The sequence below is a fragment of the Mandrillus leucophaeus genome, unplaced genomic scaffold (genome assembly GCF_000951045.1).
Source record: "Mandrillus leucophaeus isolate KB7577 unplaced genomic scaffold, Mleu.le_1.0 Scaffold111, whole genome shotgun sequence".
NCBI lineage: Eukaryota > Metazoa > Chordata > Mammalia > Primates > Cercopithecidae > Mandrillus > Mandrillus leucophaeus.
The window spans coordinates 4,433,153-4,457,177 of NW_012099321.1; the positions used below are offsets into that span (position 1 = coordinate 4,433,153).

Here is a 24,025-nt window from a genome sequence, read left to right on the forward strand (position 1 = left end):
TATACAGCTTTGTCTTCTTTATGTTTTTATTATCACAAATTATCTAATACATTAAGCTATGTTAAAGGTAATACAATGTACAATAGCTTAATAATTATTGTGTGATACATTTTCTTTTAAATAATTTGGGGAAAAGTGAGGAACAACAAACCAAAAATATAATAATCATATCTTTTTTTTTTTTTGAGGCAGGGTCTCACTCTGTCATCCAGGCTGGAGTGCAGTGCTGGTGCTGTGATCATGGCTTACTGCATGCATCCTTTACCTCCTAAGCACAGGTGATCTTCCTGCCTCTGCCTCCCAATTAGCTGGGACCACAGGCATGTGCCACCATGCCCAGCTAATTTGTTTTTTTGTAGAGACTCTGTCTTCCTTTGTTGCCCAGGCTAGTCTCAAACTCCTGGACTCAAGCAGTCCTCCCATTTTGGCCTTCCAGAGTGTCAGGAGTGTAAGTGTGAGCCACTGCACCCAGCAATAATAATATCTTCTATAGTTACCAATGTATTTACCTTTACTGTGTTTTTAATTTCTTTTATTGCTTCTTGTTACTGTTTTGTGTGCTTTCATTTTAAACTGAAGGACTACCTTTGGCTTTTCTTGTAGGGCAGTGTATTAGTTTACTACAGCTGCCATAACTTTACCATGGACTGGGTATCTTAAACAAGAATATGTATTTTTTCACAGTTCTGGAGCCTAGAAGTTTGAGATCAAGGTGTTAACCAAGTTGTGGTTTCTTCTGAGGCCCCTCTGCTTGGCATATAAGTAACCATCCTCTCCCTGTGTCTGCACAAGGTCTTCCTTCTGTGTTTGTGTTCTAATTTTCTCTTACAAGGATACCAGTTACATTGCATCAGAGCCCATCCTAATGACCTAATTTTCAATCTGATTACCTCTTTACAGGCCCTGTCTCCAAATACAGCTTCATTCTGTGATATAATGGGGTTAGATCTTTAACATATGAATTTTACTGGGATACCATTTGGCCTGTAATAAGCAGGCAGGTCTACTAGCAATGAACTTTTTCAGTTTTTATTTATCTGGGAATGTCTTAATTTCTCCTTTATTTTTGAAGGATAGTTTTGTCAGATATAGAGTTCTTGTTTGACAGTTTTTTCCCCTCCAGCACTTTAAATGTCATCCCACTGCCTCTGGCCTCCCTGGTTTCTAATGGGAAATTAGATATTAATATTATTGAAGATCTCTCATTTGTGAGGAATTGCTTTTCTCTTGCTGTTTTCAAGGTTCTCTTTTTATCATTAACTTTGGACAACTTGATTATAATATGTTTTGGTGTGAATTCTTTTGAGTTTATTCTACTTGGAGTTTGTTAAGCCTTTTGGATGTGTAGATTCATGTCTTTCATAAAATTGGGGAGGTTTTTACCCATTTTACCCATTACTTTTTCAAATTTTCTTTCTGTCCCTTTCTTCTCTTCTGCTAGGAACTCTTCTTATATATGTGCTTGATGGTGTCCCATAGGTCTCTTAGGCTCTGTTCATTTTTCTTCACTCTTTTTTTTCGGTGTCAGATAACTTCTATTGAGATCCCATCAGCTGCACAATCTGTTCCAGGCATTAAGCTCCTTCTTCCTTTGCAATCTGGTCTTTCTTGAGTGGTCCCATGAATGCTTCTTTTCCATGGTTTGGAAGTGGCCATGGCCAAATTTAAAGGTAGTCTCAATGAACTTAACATCAGTCTTCTCCAGAGCCCATTGCTTGGTCTGCATCAAGACTTGTGGAAGATGAGCCCTTGCTTCTTAGTTCCCACCACACAGCCCTTCAGCATGACAAAGTCATTGGTCACTTCACCATAGTGGACAAAGCCACCCAGAGGGTTGATGCTCTTGTCAGACAGGTCATAGTCAGTGGAGGCATTGATCAATTTGCCATCCTTGATGAAGTAGCCCTGACTGATCTTATAGATCTTCTTGTTGAACTCAGTGCAATGATGGTAGCCTTTCTGCCCAGTACATGCCACAGAGAAGGTCATATGGGCAGGATGCCATGCCCCAATATAGGCAACCTTGCACAGCCCTCAGTGGGTCTTGTAGGGCAGTTTGTTGGTATACCAATGACTGGTGACTTCTTTGTAGCCTTTGCCCTTGGTCACCCATTTGATGTCAATCATCTTGTCCTGCCCAAACACTTGTTTCACAGGTACCTGGTCCTCTAGCCTCTCCAGGGACCAGTCCAGTTTCTCGGCCACAGTGCCTCTGTTCACCTGGATCTCCATCACATGGGTCTTCTTCTGACATAAAGGAAGCAGGTGCATCTGGGTGTAGGTATTGATGCAGATGACTTGGCCGTACTTCTTCATGCTGTTGAAGTCCTTCTCCAGCTGCTTCTTGTCATCCTCACCCTGCCATTTCTTGCAGTACTTGGTAAAGGCCTTCTACTTAGCTTTATGCCAGTTCCTATAGAAGCACCTTTTGCACTCATTGCTAATGTGCTCAACAAAGATGGTCTTAGAAATTCAGAGGCCTTGAGGGGTTTCCATATAGCCCAGGATGCCTACAACCACTATGGGCAGTGTCCCCACAATGGTCACAGCCTCTACCACTTCCTTCCTGTTCACCTTGGGTCCTAGCCGGTCAGCTTTCCACACAATGTGTCATGCCAGCCTTGTATCCCATGAAAGCTTTGAGGTGGACCAATTTAGAAGGGTCATCACTGGGGAAGCTCTTCACCTTACCATGATGCCTACTGCTGTGTTTCCAAGGCAGGAAGCCCAGGGACCCATGTCTTGGAGCAAAGGATTTCCTGCAAGACATCATGCCATCAAATTCTGCTGGTAGAGCTTTATTCATTTTTTTATTGCGCTCCTCATGTTGAATAATCTTGATTGATTTGTTTTGAAGTTTGTTGATTCTTTTTTTCTGCTTGCTCAACTATGTTATTGAATCCTAGTGAATTTTCATGTATTTTACTTTTCAGCTCCACAACTTCCTTTTTATAATTTCTGTATTTTTATGGATACTCTCTATTTGGTGAAGTATCATTCTTCTGCTTTCCTTTAGGTTTTTTACATAGTTTTTCATAGCTTTTTGAACGTATTTTAACATAATTAATTTACCTTCTTTGTCTAGTAAGTACAATGTCTGGGCTTCCAGAGGTACCATTTCTATTTCTAATTTTCTGAGAATGGGCCATACTACTTTCTTATTGTTGTTGAAATTTGAACATTTTGAGTATTTTGATGTGGTAATGCTGGAAATCAGATTCTTCCTCACTCCCCGGCAAGGTCTGTTGTTACTGCTTGCTGTGGGTTGTAGTTGTTTGCTTGTTTACTGACTTTTCTAAAGTAAAGAAATATTTTGTGAACAATATTGTCTAGTAGTCACCTAGTGATTTGACAGAGATTTCTTTAAATTACTGGAGCCGAAAAGGAAAAAAGACTTCCCTGGTTTTTACAGATTGACTCTGGGTTTTGATATACATGCAACACTTATTCCAGATGTTGACAACTAACCCTTGGCCTTGACTCTTGCTTGTACAATGTCTGAAAGCCAGGCAGAGGAGAAAGCTTAGTGTCAAGTCTTTTCTGAGTGTGTGTCCAGCCTTGGGCATGTGGGTGGCCCTCTAGATTTCCCAGTATATGCCTGAGGTTTTCAAAGCCTTCATTTCTCCACCCATTTCCTTACCCAGCCACTTTATTCCTAGACTTTTTAGTATGCCTTCTGCTTTTCTTGTCCATTTTTCCTTGCTCCAAGGGCTCCGGCCAGTATATTTGCCTTGAAATGCTTTTTATAAACACTGCCTTGGAGTCCACTCCAACCCTGTGAAATTTCATGGTGGAGGAAACAAAGGAAAGCTTGTGAGCAAAACTGTTAGGGAGCCACTGGACAGCTCAAAACACATAACCATAATTCTTTGAGAACAAATTTGGTATTTCTTCCTCTGGCATGGGAAAGCCACACCAGGAACATGGGCCTCTATCTTCATGGATGCCAATGAGCTGGATGTGTGAGATGGGATGGTAAGTGGGTCAGTTCAAGGACCACAATACTCTCTTATAGAAACTCAGCAGCTTTTTTCCCCTTCAAGCATTGTCTAGTTTTTTATTTGTATGTTTTTCTGGGGCAATGGTGTGAATAGGCCATTTGCTCTTATCATCCGGCAGGCTGGTCAGATGTGTACAGACAGGGGTTCCAAGATCAGGAATGGCAGTATGAGAGGTGACTTAGGCTCAAGATTGGCAAAACAACACTTCTATTGCCTTTATTGACTCAAGCAAGTTACAAAGCCCAGCCCAGATTGAGAGAGAGGAAAAATAAACTCACCTCTTGATGGGAGGCACTGAAAAGTCATATTGCAAAGGACACGAATACAGAAAGGAGCGTGGTGGCTCACGCCTGTAATTCCAGCACTTTGGGAGGCCGAGGCGGGCAGATTGCGAGGTCAGGAGATTGAGACCATCCTGGTTAACACGGTGAAACCCCGTCTCTACTACAAATACAAAAAAATTTAGCCGGGCGTGGTGGCGGGTGCCTGTAGTCCCAGCTACTCAGCAGGCTGAGGCAGGAGAATGGCGTGAGCCCAGGAGGCAGAGCTTGCAGTGAACTGAGATTGCAGCACTGCACTCCAGCCTGGGCGAAGAGGCGAGACCCCCTCTCAAAAAAAAAAAAAAAAAAAAACCTCAACACACATATAGTTTTTAAAGCAAAAGTTTACTTCTGATATGCAGATGAAGTAGATGGAAATGCTAGGTGTTTTTTCTTAGTTCATAAACTGGAAGTTGTAAATATATTGAGATAGATGTTATAACTTCATGGGCAATCTTCTAACTACTTGAGTACGTTGCCATAAAACTTAAAACTTTATTTATTGATTTTAACCAATTTGATAAAGCAAACACCTCTGCATATCTTGTAAGTGCTGTGGTAATAGCTTTAAAGAAGAGTTCAAGTAAAAAAATTATGAAATTTTTTGTGTATTATATGCGGTTTTCCTTTTTTCTAGTCAGAACCAGCTGTTCCAGATTTATTTCCTCTTTATCTAGAAATGCATATCGTGGTGGACAAAGCTTTGGTATGTGTTTTAATTTTTCTTTGCTTTGAAATATTTGCTCCAAATGTGTGATTATCCCTAGCTAGCTAGACAGAAACTAAAAGATTCCAATGTTCTTACTCACATGTCATAGAGACAATAGTGGAAAAATGTACAAACTGAGAAACTAAATAGTCAAAATAATACTAGTTTTGTCAGAAATGTTTTATTTGAAATACTTACATAAGAGTACTGCAGAACAAAATGTATTTTTTTTCCCTGGCACTTCACATTTCTAGAGTCCCTCTCAATCCATACTACCTTTTAATGGTGATTTTGGTAGAAGTGAAATTCTATTTTAGGGAAGTTTGAAGAGCAGAATGTAGTCTAGGGAACATTCCACCCTAGAATATTTATTGGGACAAAAGTGATGATAGTATAACTATCTATTAGAATGACTTTCACTAATGAGTCAAGATGTTTTTTAGCAGTTTTTGTTGGGGCGCCCATTCTAGTCCATCGTTTACCTGATGAAAAGAGTACCTCAAGATTCTGAATTTCCATAAACAGTCTGAGGCCTCTGAATTTCAGAACCTTGGGGTGATAACTTAGTTTGCGGTCAACTAGATATGTCTTTATTTCTTCTAATAGTTGAAAGATTTCAGAAAATAGAGATTAAAAATATACTTTCTAGGTTTTATTCTGATGATAAGCAGCTGTTTGTGTATACCTACGGAACACCACAGTGGGTATGACTAGTCCTCATTGGCAATTTCTATTCCTAGGGTTTAGAGCTTGTCAGGAAGCCAGAGTTAAGGTCAGGGACCAGGAGGGATTTGGAGAAAGATGTGAAAATAACTTGATTTATTAGAGTACAGGGAAAAGGGCAAAGGGAACATTTAAGAGAATGTTGAGACATTGAGATAGCTGAGAGAAAATTGAGGTATTTCTGGTAAACACAACTAAATTTCCAGGAAATATTTTGGATTATGAAAATTCTTCTGTTTTTGGATTATGTTATATATTTTGAGAGTAGTTTCAAAAGCTTGTCCAAATTGCCAGGTTTTCAAGTCATATAATGCTGATTAAATATTACTACTTTAAGTTCTTATACATGTTTACATTTTCTTTAATAAAAAAACCCCTTGGTTAGGGCATGGTATATGCCTGTAATCCCAGTACTTTGGGAAGCTGAGTTGGGTGGATCACCTGAGGTCAGGAGTTTGAGACCAGCCTGGCCAACATGGTGAAGCCTCATCTCTGCTAAAACTACAAAAATTAGCCAGGCGTGGTGGTGCACACCTGTAGTCCCAGCTACTCAGGAGACTGAGTCAGGAGAACTGCTTGAACAAGGGAGGTGGAGGTTGCAGTGAGCTGAGATCGCATCACTGCTCTCCAGCCTGGGTGACAGAGGAAGACTCCATGTCAAAAACAAACAAACAAACAAACAAACAAACAAACAAACAATCATAGTATTCATAGTTCCTTCAGTGACTTTATAATTTGTAAATCTATAATTATGGCATCGTGAATTCATTGCCATGATTGTAGAAAGCATATGGTTCTATATATACACAGTTTAATAATGGAGACAGACATGGAAACACAGCTGTAAGTTGTTATACTATAAGAACATCCAAGTGGGTGTTTTAAAATGTAGGTTTTATTATTACTCAGGTATATTGAAGCCAACAGATCAGGAGATGGTTGCTATTGAAAAGACAGTCTGTTTAACTGTACATAGTACATACTCAGTTTCCAATGGTAGGGGGCACTCTCCATCATTCAGGGCCCACAAAGGGAAGTACTGAGGTCAGTAAGGAGGGAAGGTGTCATTGAAATATTTTAAATAGGGGAGTGACATATTTCTATTTTACCTTAGAGTAATCATTTTGGTAATAGTGTAGGGACCAGATTGCTGGTGGGAAAATTGAGGGGGAGAAATCATTTGAGATTATTTTAATAATCAGGGTGAAAACTTATAAATAGGTGGCATCAAGAATAAAAATAAAGGAACAACTTTAAAAGTTACTGATTGGGTTGAACTAGAAGAACTTGATTTGATTGATTTATTCGTTTACTTAGCAAATTCACTGAGCATCATCTAGATAACAGTTGCTGTTCTAGCCATTGGGAATATAGCAGTGAATACAACAGAACAATTTCCGCTCTCATGGAGCATATAGTGTAATAAATGTAGGATGTGTTAGATAATAATACCATTCACTAAAGTAGTGAAAATGTAAGTAGGAACAGATTTTTGAAGGAAGATGATGAGTTTAGTTTTGAATATATTTATTTTAGTTTTGGATATGAGTTTACTTTGGGATAATTTGAGGCTCCTGTGGAACATCCAAGGTGATGTACTGTAGAGAGTTTGTCTATGGATATGTGCAGTTTGATGTAGTTGCAATCCAGTTTTTCAGATTTCAAGAGCGACGTATATGTATGTATACACACACACACTCATTTGTGTGTGTGCATGTGTGTGCAGTTTTATGCAATGGTATTACATAAGTAGCCTTCCATAACCATTGCCACAATCGAGATACTCAACAGTACCATCACTACAGGAGTCTCCTATGTGATCCCATTAGAGCCACACCAATCCCCTGCCCTCTTCTGAGCCCTTGGGGGTCCACTAAGCCATTCTCCTTCTTTGTGATTTCACACATATTGCATAAAGTTATCAAGCAGTCTGTATCCCTTTGAGATTATGTTTTCATGCTGAGCATAATTTTCTTGAAGTTTATCCAGGCAGTTCCATATATCAACATTTGTTTCTTTTTATTGCTGAGTTTATGGTAGGAATGTACCACAGTTTATTTAACCATTTAACCATTGAAGGACATATGAGTTGTTTCTAGTTTTTAGCTATTATGAATAAAGCTGTTATGGACATTCATGTACAAGTATTTGTGTGAGCATCAGTTTTTTGAGATAAATGCTCAGAAGTGAGATTGCTGAGCCATATAGTAAATCCATTCTTTGTTTTGATTTCAAAGAAGTTGAAGTTACCAAACTCTTTTCCAGAGTGGCTGTACCGTTTTACATTCCCACCAGCAATGCCTGAGGGATCCAGTTTATATTCATTTTTCACTTATTAATGTTTTGTTTTGAACTGTTGAACCCCAAAGCAGCCTCATACCTCTGACAGTAGATGGAAATGAATCTTAAAAATACTATATAATAAATTGTACTTAAGTATAAAATTAATTCTGTTTTTCAGTATGATTACTGGGGCTCTGATAGCATGATAGTGACAAATAAAGTCATTGAAATTGTTGGCCTTGCAAATTCAGTAAGTATTTTTCTTTTCATATTAAAATAATTTTTGTTTTGAAATGATAATTTGCCTAAACTTGATATGGTATTCCTGGATAGTTAACCCATCCATATAAACTGAGTATGGGATTGTAAAAACATCGAATTAATTTCTGGGTTTTTATGAGATAACATAAATAGTAATTATGCTTGTATTTATCTCTTCTGTTTTTAGATGTTTGCCCAATTTAAAGTTACTATTGTGCTGTCATCATTGGAGGTTTGGTCAGATGAAAATAAGATTTCTACAGTTGGTGAGGCAGATGAATTATTGAAAAGATTTTTAGAATGGAAACAATCTTATCTTAACCTAAGGCCTCATGATATTGCATATCTACTAATGTAAGAATAATGTTTCATTATTCCTAGAAAGAAAACAAAGATTTGTGATAATTATATAGCTTAATGTAAGGAATAATTGTTCATTTCTGAATATCCATGCTTTGATTATTTAGTATGTGCTTTATTCAGGCTTTATGCTCAATTTCTAGTTGTCAGGCAATAAAAAAAACATTACTAACATTTATTTCTAGGCTAATAAAGCTTTTATAAATGAAGACACTGAGAGTTCCAAGAGGTTAAGCCATCTCAAAACTCTTGGATCTGGTGATACTCCTAAGGTTTGAACCCACAGTTTGTATCTCTAGAGCCAAAACGCTTAACTACTACTTAAAGAGATGGGATTTATCTTGAGAGGTTTATATTCTTATATGAGCTTTGACCAAAGGCTTGGTAAATGTGGTTACAAAAGTTTTATCCTAATGAATTTTCTGAGTAATTTTAAAATGTTAGTTTTCTAATTATAAATTATAGCTATATATTTATAATTGTAATCATATTAAATTTATTAGCAGTAACCAGCAAGTGTCTTTCAATAAAACTATACATGTCTATATATGTATTTAAGTTTAGTATGTCAGTATTTTCTTTCGCTTGTGTGAGACTAATCTTTCCCTCACATCTTGGCCAGCCATAAATGTTATTCCTCTTTTAACTTTTGGTAGTCTGATGGATGTAACTTAAGGTCATTGTCGTCGTTTTAATTTGCTTCTTTTCTGATGACTGGTGGATTTGAGCATCTTTTCAAATGCTTGTCGATCATTTGTATCTGTCTTTCTGTAATTGTCTTTTCTTGTCGTTTGACTTATAATTTGTAAGGGCTTTAAAAAATAATTTCATTATCTTTAATATTTATATTTTTCCCCATAAGTTATTGGGGTACAGGTGATATCTGGTTACACGAGTAAGTTATTTAGTGGTGATTTGTGAGATTTTGGTACACCCATCACCTGAGAGTATACACGGTATACACTGCACCATATTTGTAGTCTTTTATCTCTCGCCCCACCTCCCACTCTTCCCCCCAAGTCCCCACAGTCCATTGTATCATTCCTTTTTTTTTTTTTGGAGACGGAGTCTCGCTCTGTCGCCTAGGCTGGAGTGCAGTGGCGCGATCTCGGCTCACTGCAAGCTCTGCCTCCTGGCTTCATGCCATTCTCCTGCCTCAGCCTCCCGAGTAGCTGGCCCCCGCCACCTGTATCATTCTTATGCCTTTGCCTCATAGCGTAGCTCCCACATTTTGGGGAGAACTTACGATGTTGGTTTTCCATTCCTGAGTTACTTCACTTAGAATAATAGTCTCCAATCTCATCCAGGTCGTTACAAATGCTGCTAATTCATTCCTTTTTATGGCTGAGTAGTATTCATATATATATATATGAATATATATATAATGCTGCAGTTTCTTTATCCGCTCGTTAAGTGATGGGCATTTGGGTTGGTTCCATGATTTTGCAGTTGTGAATTGTGCTGCTATAAACATGCATGTGTAAGTATCTTTTTCAAAAAATGACTTCTTTTTCTCTGGGTAGATACCCAGTAGTGGGATTGCTGGATCAAATGGTCGTTCTACTTTTAGATCTTTAAGGAATCTTCACACTGTTTTCCATAATGGCTGTACTAGTTTATATTCCTACCAGCAGTGTAGAAATGTTCCCTGATCACTGCATCCACACCAACATCCACTGTTTTTTTGATTTTTTGATTATGACCTTTATTGCAAGAGTAAGGTGGTTTTGCATTATGGTTTTAATTTGCATTTCCCTGCTCATTAGAGATGTTGAGCATTTTTTTCATAAGTTTGTTGGCCATTTGCATATCTTCTTTTGAGAATTGTCTATTTATGTCCTTAGCCCACTTTTTGATGGGATTGTTTGTTTTTGTCTTACTGATTTGTTTGAGTTCATTGTAGGTTCTGGATGTTAGTCCTTTGTCAGATGTATAAATTGGGAAGATTTTCTCCCACTCTGTGGGTTTTCTGTTTACTCTGCTGACTATTCCTTTTGCTGTGCAAAGGCTCTTTAGTTTAATTAAGTCCCAACTATTTATCTTTGTTTTTATTTCATTTGCTTTTGGGTTCTTTGTCATGAAATTCTTGCCTAAGCCAATGTCTAGAAGGGGTTTTCCAATGTTATCTTGTAGAATTTTTAGTTTCAGGTCTTAGGTTTAAGTCCTTAATCCATCTTGAGTTGATTTTTGCATAAGGTGAGAAATGAGGATCCGGTTTCATTCTCCTGCATGTGGCTAGCCAATTATCCCAGCACCATTTTTTGAGTAGGGTGTCTTCTCCCCACTTTATGTTTTTGTTTGCTTTGTTGAAGATCAGTTGGCTGTAAGTATTTGGGTTTGTTTCTGGGTTCTCTATTCTGTTCCATTGATCTATGTGCCTATTTTTATACCAGTACCATGCTATTTTGGTGACTATGGCCTTATAGTATGGTTTGAAATCAGTTAGTGTGATGACTCCAGATTTGTTCTTTTTGCTTAGTTTTGCTTTGGCTATGTTGGCTCTTTTTAGGTTCCATATGAATTTTAGAATTGTTTTTTTCTAATTCTGTGAAGAATGATGGTGGTATTTTGATGGGTTTGAATTGAATTTATAGATTGCTTTTGGCAATACGATCATTTTCACAATACTGATTCTACCTATCCATGAGCATGGGATGTGTTTCCATTTGTTTGTGTCATCTATGATTTCTTTCAGCAGTGTTTTGTAGTTTTCCTTGTAGAGATCTTTCTACTTCTTGGTTAAGTATATTCCTAAGCATTTTATTTTTTTTGCAGCTATTGTGAAAGGGGTTGAGTTCTTGATTTGATTCTCTGCTTGATCACTGTTGGTGTATAGAAGAACTACTGATTTGTGTACATTATCTTGTATCTGGAAACTTTGCTGAATTCTTTTATTAGATCTAGGAGCTTTCTGGAGGAGTCTTTAGAATTTTCAAGGTAAATGATCATATCATCAGCAAACAGTGACAATTTGACTTCCTCTTTACCAATTGGATGCCTGTAAGTGTTTTTGAATGCTTAGATACTAACTATTGTTTATCTGTATGAGAAATACTTTTTCCATATCTATAATTTTTCTATAAACTTTTTATTCTCTGCTACATTTCAGCAGACCTTGCTGGACTGAACAAAGGAGGATGAGTGCAGGAATAAAGACAAAGACGGCACCAGGGGACTCCTTGCTTCTAGTGAACGGGGGTCCTGAGCTTCTAGAGCCCATCCTATTTATTGAGTAAAGGAGATAGGGAGAAGGGGGTGGTTGTGGTCAGCCGCTTGACTTAGTGCAGGCCTGCATGACTGCATTCTTTGAACAGTAGGCTCCAGATATTCCAGTAGATAACCTCAAGGAGCACAGTGCCAGGGAGTGACTGCCCTCAGTATACCTTCTGCTGGCAGGCACAGATGTGAGTTTGCTCACATTCTGCATTCATGATGAACAGTTTGCTGTTTAATCATATAGCCTCCAGGGGAATGCTAAGTTGGTCACGACCCTTAGGCTTTCAGTTCCCAACACTACATGAAAACTTCTACATTTCATATGGTCAAATCTGTTAATCTTTTCTTCTTTCTTTTGGGTTTCCTGTATAGTATAGAAGGTCTCTCCCAACCCCAAATTTTAGTCTGCTAGATTTTTCGTTAGGATTAATATTATTACCTTTTATAGAATATGGAATTCATAGTTAGAACTGGAGCTGAACCTTTGAAGGAGGAGGGAAAGGAAACAAACACTGACAAAGCAAGGTAGTAGAGCTTGACAACTGATTTGATGTGGAATGGGCACGTCAAAACATGTCAGTATGAATTAAAAAATATATTACTGAGTTTGTCAGGAGTATTCATAGAATTTTAGGGGAAGTCTGAGTTATAAAAACAGGGCTTATTAAAGTATCTGTGGGAGGGAGAAAGAGTGTAAACAATACTTAGACATTGGAACATAAAACCAATGTTGGGCATTAGGAACAAATACTTGGAAACAAATGCTGGAAGGGTTAGATATAAACAATCTCAGAGAGACAGAATAAAGGTAGTGGAGAGGCAGTGTGATTGTGAAGTGAAGTGCAGTTGAGACAGAAAGGACATTTCAAATTGAAAATTGAATACCAAGCTTCTTAAGCTTCTTTACTCACATCCTGGCTTGTTTGGTGGGGGCTCTAAATAAGGCAGTGAATGCTTGGAGCTTCTATACCTTAGTGGTTGAGAATATGGCTCGGATTCAGACTGCCTAAGTTCAGATTCTTCAGTAGGGTGTATTAGTCATGCTACCTTGAGAGAGTTACTTATACTTCCCATCTGACATTTGATTTGCTCAATGGGGACAAAAATAAAACTAGTTTGTTTTGAGTATTAAATGGATTAGTTGATGTAAAGCTCTGAGAATAGTGTATTATTATATGACAGTTTAAATGGCCCCTTACTCAAAGCTGAAATAATAATGTTTAGGTGTGAAACAATAAAGCACTCCTATTGGAAACTGTTGAACTTTACTACCTGGGAGCAACACATTTTAATCTATACAGTAAAATGATTTGTCACTGTCACTCAACAAAGTATTTTTTATCAGAATATTGGAGCAAAACCTTTGGTAAATGTAGCCAGATGTGATGAGAACAATAAAGGCATTAAAAAGTTGGATCCATTGGATATGTTTCAGATATCAAGAGTATTTAATCTAATTAATACTAATATGTCATATTAAATGGTATTGCAAATTTGAAACAATTAAGAACATATGGAAAGATTGTACCTCAATTTGCTTCAGATTTGGATTTTATGAACTGCAGACTTAAATTATTAGCAGGAATTCTCATTTTTAAATTGTCTGTTAAAATCAATTATAAATGTAAACTTATTTATTTAGTTATAGGGATTATCCTGATTATGTGGGAGCAACGTTTCCTGGAAAGATGTGTATTACTCGTTATTCTGCAGGAGTTGCACTGGTATGTAACTGTTTAATCTTTTTTTTTAATTAACACATTTAAAAATTATTTAACATGATAGCATATATTTTATACAATTTATGTGCATGTTTACATTTACAGATTGCATTTGTCTTACATTACTGTTAAAATTTTTAAGTGTTTAGAAGGAAGAATATTTTGTAGATCAATATCTTGTTGCAATTAATTATGTTTGGGAGTTGGAATAAAAATATCACAAATACACATGCTCTTCTTGATACATAGAATAATGCATTGTGAAAAATTATCTGCAATAAAATTTCTACAACCCAAAATAGATTTCTGCTTGCAGACATAAAATTGGAGAAATATTCTTATAGATAAAATAGATTCAAAATCAAAACAAAAACCAGATTAAGAATTCCTTAAGATGTTTCAGAACTCTGAAAGCCAGTAAAATAAACTTTTATATGTATTTATAATATTGATAAATGTGATTTTATATATATAATAGGTAAAAATAAATGCATTATTAAAAAGTTGATGCTTCTCTTTGTGCTATTTTCTTACCCTACTCCTTTTTTAAAAAACAAGTTTAAGTACTATTTTTTTTAACTTACAAAATAATTTATGTTAATGATGTCAAATTTGTTAAGTATATATATAGGAACATATAAGAAAATTAATATAATCTTGCATTTTGCCACCAGGTGGAGATAACCACTATTAACGTTCTGATTGATATATGTATCTTCTTCTTTTCTTAAAACTTTTAAATAAAAAGTTTTAAGAAACTTAAAACTTAAAAGACTTTTAAATAAAAAAAATTTAGAACATGATTTTAGAAACTTTTATTCATTTTTTTATTGATACATAATAGTTGTATGTAAAGGCAGTGAGCAGAATGGTTGTTACCAGAGGCTAGGAAGGGTCGGGGAAGAGGGGAGGAAGAGAAGTTGAGTAATGGGTACAAAATTACAGTTAGGTAGAAGGAATAAGTTCTAGTATGTTTTTTTTTTTTTTAACAGAGTCTTGCTCTTGTACCCAGGCTAGAGTGCAGTGGCCCGATCTTGGCACACTGCAACCTTTGCCTCCAGTGTTCAAGCGATTCTCATGTCTCAGTACAGAGGTGACCCCAACAACTGGCTGAAGTTTTTTGTATTTTTAGTAAAGAAGGGTTTTCAACATGTTGGCCATGCCAGTCTCGAACTTCTGGCCTAAAGTGATCTGCCTGCCTCGGCCTCGTAAAGTGCTAGGATTACAGGCATGAGCCACCATGCCTGGCCAGTTCTAGTATTCGATAGCACAATAGGGTGACTATAATTAACAATAATTTATAGTATATTTCAAAATAGCTAGAGGACAAGATTTGTATTGTTCTCAAAATAAATAAATGGCATATGTTTGAGGTTATGGATAGTCCAGTTACCCTGATTTGATCATTACATATCACCTGCATATATATCTTCTACTTTGTGTCTTTCTCTGTTTATCTGCTACTGTAGCTCTTTCTATGTATTTTTTTTTTGCAAAATGTGATTTTGCAGCACCTGTTTTTATTTCTAATACTTAAACATTTTTTATTACTGAAAGAATGAATACACATGGTAAATTGTTTAAGCTATAGATATACAAAGCAAAAAGTGATAGTAAAACTTTCTACCCCTTCATTTAGTCCTATTGAAGAATTTAATAATTTCCATTTAAGTTCTTCTGTTGGTTAAATTTATTTATTCAAAAATATGTATGCCCTTACTTCTATTTTAATTTATAAACTGTAGACAATATTGGTAATATTATATTTGATATGTCGAGTCCACTCTCTCTACTTGTTGCTTATGTTTAAATATATATTTTTTATATAAATATATAAGTATAAACATATATATAAATATATATATTTGAATATTGGTTCTTATTTTTGATTTTACATAATATCTATATATGTTACACAATGTCTACTGTTTGCTTGCTGTGAACAGTAAGAGGTGTAATGTAATTGTATGTTTCTTATACCCATTGTCAAGGTTTAGATAATTTATAACTAATTCTGTAGGGCTTTTGCACTTTGTCTAGAGATTGATGTAAGAATTAAATAAATAAATAGCATTTTACAGTATTATAAATATATAAATAATATTAACTAGTGGATAAAGAAATAAATATTTCTTATGCCAGTAAAGCTTTGATGGTCAAAGGAGGATATTTTAGGCATCAGAATCTAATGGAGCACTGACTTTTTTTTCTAACTTTTTTACTTGTTATGGGTGAAACCAACTGCCACAGAAAATGAAATCCCATCTTCCTTTTCTCGGAATCTTTTACTACTTTTCTGGAATAACTCTTGATTTTTTTTTTTAACACAGTGTGTATGAATCGCAAACATTGAGCTATTTTATCAATGAAAACACTTTTTTCCTTCAGAGTTTAAGTTCTGGGGTACATGTGCAGGATGTGTAGGTTTGTTACATAGATAAATGTGTGCCATGGTGGTTCTCTGCACCTATCAACCCATCAGCTAAGTATTAAGCCCCACATACATTAGCTGTTTATCCTGGTGCTCTCCCTTCCCTGGCCCCCCCGACAGGCCCCAGTGTGTGTTGTTCCCCTCCCTGTGTCCATGTGTTCTTATTGTTCAGCTCCCACTTAAAAGTGAGAACATGTGGCGTTGTTTTCTGTTACTGTGTTAGTTTGCTGAGGATAATGGCTTCCAGATCCATCCATGTCACTGCAAAGTCATTCCTTTTTATGACTGCATACGTAGTATTCCATGGTGTATATGTATCACATTTGTATATGTATCACATTTTCTTTATCCACTCTACTATTGATGGGCATTTGGGTTGATTCCATGTCTTTGCTATTGTGAATAGTGCTGCAATGAACATACGGGTGCATGTGTCTTTATAATAGAATGATTTATATTCCTTATGGTGTTTCTGCCTCTAGATCTTTGAGGAATTGCCACAGTGTCTTCCACAATGGCTGAACTAATTTACATTCTCATCAACAGTGTAAACATGTTCCAGGCTGGCCGCGGTGGCTCACGCCTATAATCCCAGCACTTTGGGAGACTGAGGCGGGCAGATCGCGAGGTCAGGAGTTTGAGACCAGCCTGACCAACATGGTGAAACCTTGTCTCTTCTAAAAATACAAAAATTTGCCGGGTGTGATGGCAGGTGCCTGTAATCCCAGCTACTTGGGAGACTGATGCAGGAGAATTGCTTGAACCCGGAAGGCGGAGGTTGCAGTGAGCAGAGATCGTGCAATTGCACGCCAGCCTGGGCAACGAGAGCAAGACTCTGTCTCAAAAACAAACAAACAAACAAACAAACAAAGAAACATATTCCTATTTCTCCATGGCTTTGCTAGCATCTGTTGTTTCTTGACTTTTTAATAATCGCCATTCTGACTGGCGTGAGATGGTATCTCATTGTGGTTTTAATTTGCACTTCTCTAATGATCAGTGCTGTTGAGTATTTTTTCATGTTTTTTGGCCACACGAATGTCTTCTTTTGAGAAGTGTCTGTTCATGTCCTTTCTCCACTTTCTAATTTTTTTCTCTTGTAAATATGTTTAAGTCCCTTGTAGACTGTGGATATTAGACCTTTGTCAGATGGATAGATTGCAAACATTTTCTCCCATTCTGTAAGTTGTCTGTTCACTCAGATGATAGTTTATTTTGCTGTGCAGAAGCTCTTCAGTTTAATTAAATCCCATTTGTCAATTTTTGCTTTTATTACAATTGCTTTTGGCATTTTTGTCAAGAAATCTTTTCCCATGCATCTGTCCTGAATGGCATTGCCTAGATTTTCTTCAAAGGTTTTGATAGTTTTGGGTTTTACATTTAAGTTTTTAATCCATATTGGGTTAATTTGTTTTTTTTACTTTTTTTTAGACAGGGTCTCACTCTGTAGCCCAGACTGGAGTGCAGTGGCACAATCTAGGCTCACTGCAACCTCTGCCTCCAAGGTTCAAGCGATTCTCTTGCTTCAGACTTGCCAATAGCTGGGATTACAGATGTACACCACCACACCTGGATAATTTTTGTAGTTTTAGTGAAAACAAGGTTTCACTGTGTTGTTCAGGCTGGTCTCAAACTCCTGTCCTCATGTGATGCACCTGCTCTGGCCTCCCAAAGTGTTGGGGTTACAGGCGTGAGCCACCATGCCTAACCAACTTAATTTTTGTATAAGGTGTAAGGAAGGAGTCCAGTTTCAATTTTCTGCATATGGCTAGCCAGTTCTGCCAGATCCATTTATTAAATAGGGAATCCTTTCCCCATTGCTTGTTTTTGTCAGGTCTGTTGAAGATCAGATGGTTGTAGGTGTGTGGTCTTATTTCTGAGTTCTCTGTTCTGTTCCATTGGTCTGTGTCTATTCTTGTACTAGTACCATGCTGTTTTGGTTACTGTAGCCTTGTAGTATAGTTTGAAGTTGGGTAGTGTGATGCCTCCAGCTTTGTTCTTTTTTCTTAGGATTGTCTTGGCTATTTGAACTCTTTCTTGGTTCCATATGATTTTTAAAATAGTTTTTTTTTTCTAATTCTGTGAAGAATGTCAATGGTAGTTTAATGGAAATAGCATTGAATCAATCTATAAATTGCTTTGGGCAATATGGCCATTTTCATGATATTGATTCTATTTATGAACATGGAATATTTTTCAATTGTTTGTGTCCTCTCTAAATCTCTCGAGCAGTGGTTTGTAGTTCTCTTGAAGAGGTCCTTCACTTCTCTTGTTAGCTGTATTCCTACGTATTTTATTCTCTTTGTAGCAACTGTGAGTGGGAGTTCATTCATGATTTTGCTCTCTGCTTTTCTGTTGTTGGTGTAGGAATACTAGTTACGTTTGCACATTGATTTTGTATCCTGAGACATTGCTGCAGTTGCATATTAGCTTAAGGAGCTTTTGGGCTGAGAGGATAAGGTTTTCTAGGTATAGGATCATGTCATTTGCAAACGAAGACAATATGACTTCCTCTCTTTCTATTTGAATTCCTTTTTTTTTTTTTTTTTTAATTTTGCCTTATAGTCCTGGCCAGAACTTCCAGTATTATGTTGAATAGGAATGATGAGAGAGGGCATCCTTGTCTTGTGCCAGTTTATAAGGGGAATGTTTGTAGCTTATGCCCATTCAGTATGACATTGGCTTTGGGTTTTCCATAGATGGTTCTTAATATTTTGAGTTATATTCATTCTTTCAATACCTAGTCTACTGAGAGATTTTAACATGAAAATTTTTTCGAAATGACTTTTCTGCATCTATTGAGATAATCATGTGGTTTTTGTCTTTAGTTCTGTTTATGTGATGAATCACATTTATTGATTTGTGTATGGTGAAACCAACCTTGCATCCTGGGGATGAAGCCAAGTTGATCATAGTGGATAAGCTTTTTGATGTGCAGCTGGATTCAGTTTGCCAGTATTTTATTGAGGATTTTTGCATCGATGTTCATCAGAGATATTGGCCTGAAGTTTTCTTTTTTTGTTGTATTTCTGCCAGGTTTTGATATTAGGATGATGCTGGGTTCATGAAATGAATTGGGGAGGAGTCTCTTCTTTTCAATTGTTTGGAATAGTTTTAGTAGAAATGGTACCAGCTCTTCTTTCTACCTCTGGTAGAATGTTTGCTGTAAATTCATCTGGTTCTGGGCTTTTTTTGGTTAGTAGGCTATTCATTAGTTCTGCCTCCATTTCAGAACTCATTATTTGTTTATTCAGGGATTCAGTTTCTTCCTGGTTCAGTCTTGGGAGGCTGTTATATGTCCAATAATTCATCCATATCTTCTAGATTTTCTAGTTTCTGTGCATAGAGGTGTTTATAGTATTCTCTGATGATTGTTTGTATTTCTGTGGGGTCCATGGTGATATCCCCCTTATCATTTATGATTGTATCTATTTGATTCGTCTCTCTTTTCTTTTTTACTAGTCTAGCTACTGGTTTATCTATTTTATTAATTTTTTCAAAAAATCAGCTCCTGGATTCATTGATTTTTTGAAGGTTTTTTTGTGTCTCTGTCTCCTTCAGTTCTGCTCTAATCTTGGTTATTTCTTGTCTTCTGCTAGCTTTGGGGTTTGGTTGCTTTTGGTTCTCTTGTTCTTTTAGTTGGCATGTTAGGTTGTTGATTTGAGGTATTTCTAACTTTTTGATGTAGCCATTTAGTCCTATGGATTTCTCTCTTAACATGGCTTTAGCGTGCATCCCGGTATGTTGTCTCTTTGTTCTCATTAGTTTCTAAGAACTTCTTGATATCTGCCTTAATTCCATTATTTACCCAGGAGTCCTTCAGGAGCATGTTGTTCAATGTCTATGTGGTTGTGTAGTTTCAAGTGAGTTTCTTAATTTTGAGTTCTAATTTGATTGTGCTGTGATTTGAGAGACTGTTATGATTACAGTTCTTTTGCATTTGCTAAGGAGTGTTTTACTTTCGATTATGTGATTGATTTTACAGTAAGTGCCATGTGGTGATGAGAAGAATGTATATTCTCTTGATTTTGGGTGGAGATTTCTGTAGATATCTCTCAGGTCCACTTGATCCAGAGCTGAGTTCAAGTCCTGTATATCTTTATTCATTTTCTGTCCCAATGATTTGTCTAATATTGTCAGTGAGGTGTTAAAATCTCCCACTATTATTGTGTGGGAGTCTAAGTCTCTTTGTAGGTCTTTAAGAACCTGCTTTATGAATCTGGGTGCTCCTTTATCGGGTGCTTATATATTTAGGATAGTTAGCTCTTCTTGTTGAATTGAAGCCTTTACCATTATGTAATGCCTTTCTTCGTCTTTTTTGATCTTTGGTGGTTTAAAGTCTGTTTTGTAAGAAACTAGGATTGCAACTCCAACTTTTTTCTGTTTTCCATTTGCTTGGTAAATTTTTCTTCATCTCTTCCTTTTTTTATTTATTTTTTGTTTTTTTGGAGACAAGAGTCTCACTCTATTGCCCAGACTGGAGTGCCATGGCATGATCTCGGCTCACTGCAACCTCTGCCTCCCAGGTTGAAGAGATTCTCTTGCCTCAGCCTTCCAAGTAGCTGGGATTACAGGCACATACCACCATGCTTGGCTAATTTTTTGTGTTTTTAGTAGAGACAGGATTTCACCATGTTGGCCAGGCTGGTCTTGAACTCTTGACCTCAAGTGATCTGCCCACCTTGGCCTCCCAAAGTGCTGGGATTACAGGCTTGAGTGATTGCTCCCAGCCATCCCTTTATTTTGAGCCTATGTGTCTTTGCACGTGAGATGGGTATCTTGAAGGCAGTATACCAATGGGTCTTGACTCTTTATTCATCTTGTCATTTGTGTCTTTTAATTGGGGCATTTAGCCTATTTACATTTAAGGTTAATATTGTTCTGTGTGAATTTGATCCTGTCATCACGATACTAGTTGGTTATTTTGCAGACTTTTTTATGTGGTTGCTTCATAGTGTTACTGATCTGTGTACTGATCTGTGTACTTCAGTTTTGGTAGTGGCTGATAATTGTTTTTCATTTTCATATTTAGTGCTTCCTTCAGGAGCTCTTGTGAGGCAGGCCTGGTGGTGATGTATTCCCTCAGCATTTGCTTGTCTGAAAAGGATCTTATTTCTCTTTTGCTTATGAAGCTTAGTTTGGCTGAATATGAAATTCTGGGTTGAAAATTCTTTTCTATAAGAATGTTGAATATTGGCCCCCAATCTCTTCTGGCTTGCAAGGTTTCCGCTGAAAAGTCTGCTGTTATTCTGATGGGCTTCCCTTTTAGGTGACCTGGCCTTTCCATCTGACTGCCTTAACATATTTTTTTACTTTCAGTTTGATCTTGGTGAATCTGGATTATGTGTCTTGGGGCTGAGTTTCTCACAGAGTATCTTACTGGGGTTCTCTGGATTTCCTGAATTTGAGTGTTGGTCTGTCTTGTTAGGTTGAGGAAGTTCTCCTGGATGATATCCTGAAGTCTGTTTTCCAACTTGGTTCTGTTCTCCCTCTCTCTTTCAGGTACCTTAATCAGTTGTAGGTTCAGTCTTTTTATATAATCTCATATTTCTCAGAGATTTTGTTAGTCCCTTTTCCTTCTTTTTAGTCTGTTCTTGCCTGAATGTCTTTTTCAGAAAGATAGTCTTCAAGCTCTGCTATTTTTTCCTCCTCTTGGTCTATTTTGCTATTGATACTTGTGATTGCATTGTGAATTTCTTGTGTTGGATTTTTCACCTCTATCAGTTCAGTTATGATCCTTTATAAACTGGCTATTCTGTTTATCTGCTCCTGTATTGTTTTATTATGATGGTTAACTTCTTTGCATTGGGTTAGAACTTTCTCCTTTAGCACAACAAAGTTTGTTATTACCCACTTCTGAAGACTACTTCTGTCATTTCAGTCATCTCTGCCTCAGCCCAGTTCTGTGCCCTTGCTGCGAGATGTTGGGTTCATTTGGAGGGGCAGAGACATTCTGGCTTTTTGAGTTTTCAGTGTTTTTGCATTGATTTTTCTCATCTTTGTGGGCTATCTACCTTTGATCTTTGAGGTTGCTGACCTTCGAATGGGGTTTTTGTGGGGCCTCTTTTTGTTGATGTTGTTGTTGCTTTCTGTTTGTTTTTCCTTTTAACTGTCAGGCCACTCTTTCACAGGGCTGCTGCAGTTTGCTGGGGGTTCACTCCAGACCCTAGTTGCCTCACTGTCTCCTGCACCTGGAGGTATCACCAATGAAGGCTAGGAAACAGCAAAGATGGCAGCCTGCTTCTTCCTCTATGAGCTCCATCCCAGGAAGGCACTGACCTTATACCGGCCCATATACTCCTGTAGGTGGTGTCTGTAGGAGGTCTCACCCAGTCAGGAGGAATGGGATCAGGGACCCACTTAAAGAAGCAGTCTGGCTGCCCCTTCATAGAGCAGATGTGCTGTGTTTGGGGGAGCCCTCCTCATCTAGACCACCCAGAGTCTCTAGAGCCAGCAGGCTGGAAAGGCATAGTCAGCTGAACCACAGAGACTATGGCCACCCCTTCCCCCTGGAAGCTCCATCCCAGAGAGAGATCAGAGTTCTGGTCTGGACCACCTGGAGTATCCAGAGACAGCAGGCTAGAATGGCCAACTCAAAGCACAGAGATGTGGCTGCTCCTTCCCCAAGGAACTCAGTCTGTTTCAGTCAGTCTCCAGCCTGCTGCTGTTGGCTGGCTTGAATTCCAAGCCAGTGGGTCTTGTGCGATGCTGTGGAAGTGGGGCCTGCAGAACAACACTGCTTGGCTCCCTGCCTACGGGAATGCATGAACCGATCTCCCATCTGGCAGGAATTCCTGGGGATAGGATATTCAAAACTCCTGGGTGTCCATGTGTGCCCAAATGGCTGCTTCCCTGAGGCTCCACACAGCTCTGTGCTTTGGACCCAAGGCCCTGGTGGCGTGGGCTCATGAGGGGATCTCCTGATCCATGGTTTGCAAAGAGCCATGGGAAAAGCACGGTTTTCTAGGTGGGGCTGCACAATCACTCATCACTTCCCTTCGCTGGGGATGGGGTCTCCCCTGGCTACGTGCCACTCCTGGGCGGGCCATCACCCCACCCTGCTTTTCCTTGCTCTCCGTGGGTCAAGCTGTCTGCCTGGTCAGTCCCAATGTAAGAACCTGGATACCTCAGTTGAAAGTGCAGAATTCGCTTGCCGTTTTCATTCCTTTCCAGGAGAGCTGGGGACTGTAGCTGCCTCTAATCAGCCATCTTGGCCCTACCCCCTTCAATGAAAACACTTTTATTTTGTCTTAACATTTGATTGATAATTGGGATAGGTATAGAATCTTTGTCCTAACATCTTCCTACCTCAGCATTTTGAAGACTGATGTATCATATTTTTGCCAAGTCATTATGAAGTGAAAAGATGGCAAGGAAATTGAGGGCATATGTAAAGGAATTTGAACTGATGAGTGAAAGAGAGAAGTTAATAAGGAAATTAGGAATAGTGAAAATGTGGTTTTCACTAGATAAACTTGTGGTTTCACAAGATAAAAAAAGGAACAAAGATTCATGACTATGTGAGCAGAGAATGATTGTTTTCTCTTTTTTTTCAAATTCATTTATTTTTTAAATTGACATATAAAATTGTCTGCCTTTACTATGCACAACGTGATGTTTTGAAGACTATATACACTGTAGAATGGTTACATCTAGCTAACAAATACATTGCCTCACATACTTATCATTTTTATGGTGAGAATGCTTAACATCCACTCTCTTAGCATTTTTTAAGAATACAATTTATCATCGTTAATTGTAGTTACCAAGCTGTACAATAGAACTCCCGAATGTATTCTTCCTATCTATCTTTAAATATCCATTCTTTGACCAACATCTCCCTGAAGAGGATTATCTTGAATTCTTTGTCAGTCATTTCATAAATCTCCTTTCTTCTGGGTACACTGCAGGAGCTTTATTAGTTTCTTTTTGTGATGTCATATTTTCCTGATTTTTCATAATCCTTGTGTCTCTATGCATTTGAGGAGATGGTCACCTCT

At 37.6% G+C, this 24,025-nt stretch overlaps 1 protein-coding gene and 1 pseudogene across 2 annotated transcripts in view; one reads left to right on the forward strand and one right to left on the reverse strand.

Annotated features, from left to right (window-relative positions):
* ADAM32 (ADAM metallopeptidase domain 32) overlaps positions 1–24,025 on the forward strand; it is a 160,737-nt gene that overhangs the window by 46,996 nt on the left and 89,716 nt on the right. For both annotated transcript variants that reach the window (XM_011993407.1, XM_011993415.1), the window contains exons 7-10: positions 4,959–5,027; positions 8,215–8,286; positions 8,485–8,651; positions 13,516–13,597. In XM_011993407.1, coding sequence (XP_011848797.1) covers positions 4,959–5,027; positions 8,215–8,286; positions 8,485–8,651; positions 13,516–13,597 — 390 coding nt within the window. The remainder of the gene's footprint in view (positions 1–4,958; positions 5,028–8,214; positions 8,287–8,484; positions 8,652–13,515; positions 13,598–24,025) is intronic.
* LOC105549053 lies at positions 1,575–2,770 on the reverse strand (annotated as a pseudogene).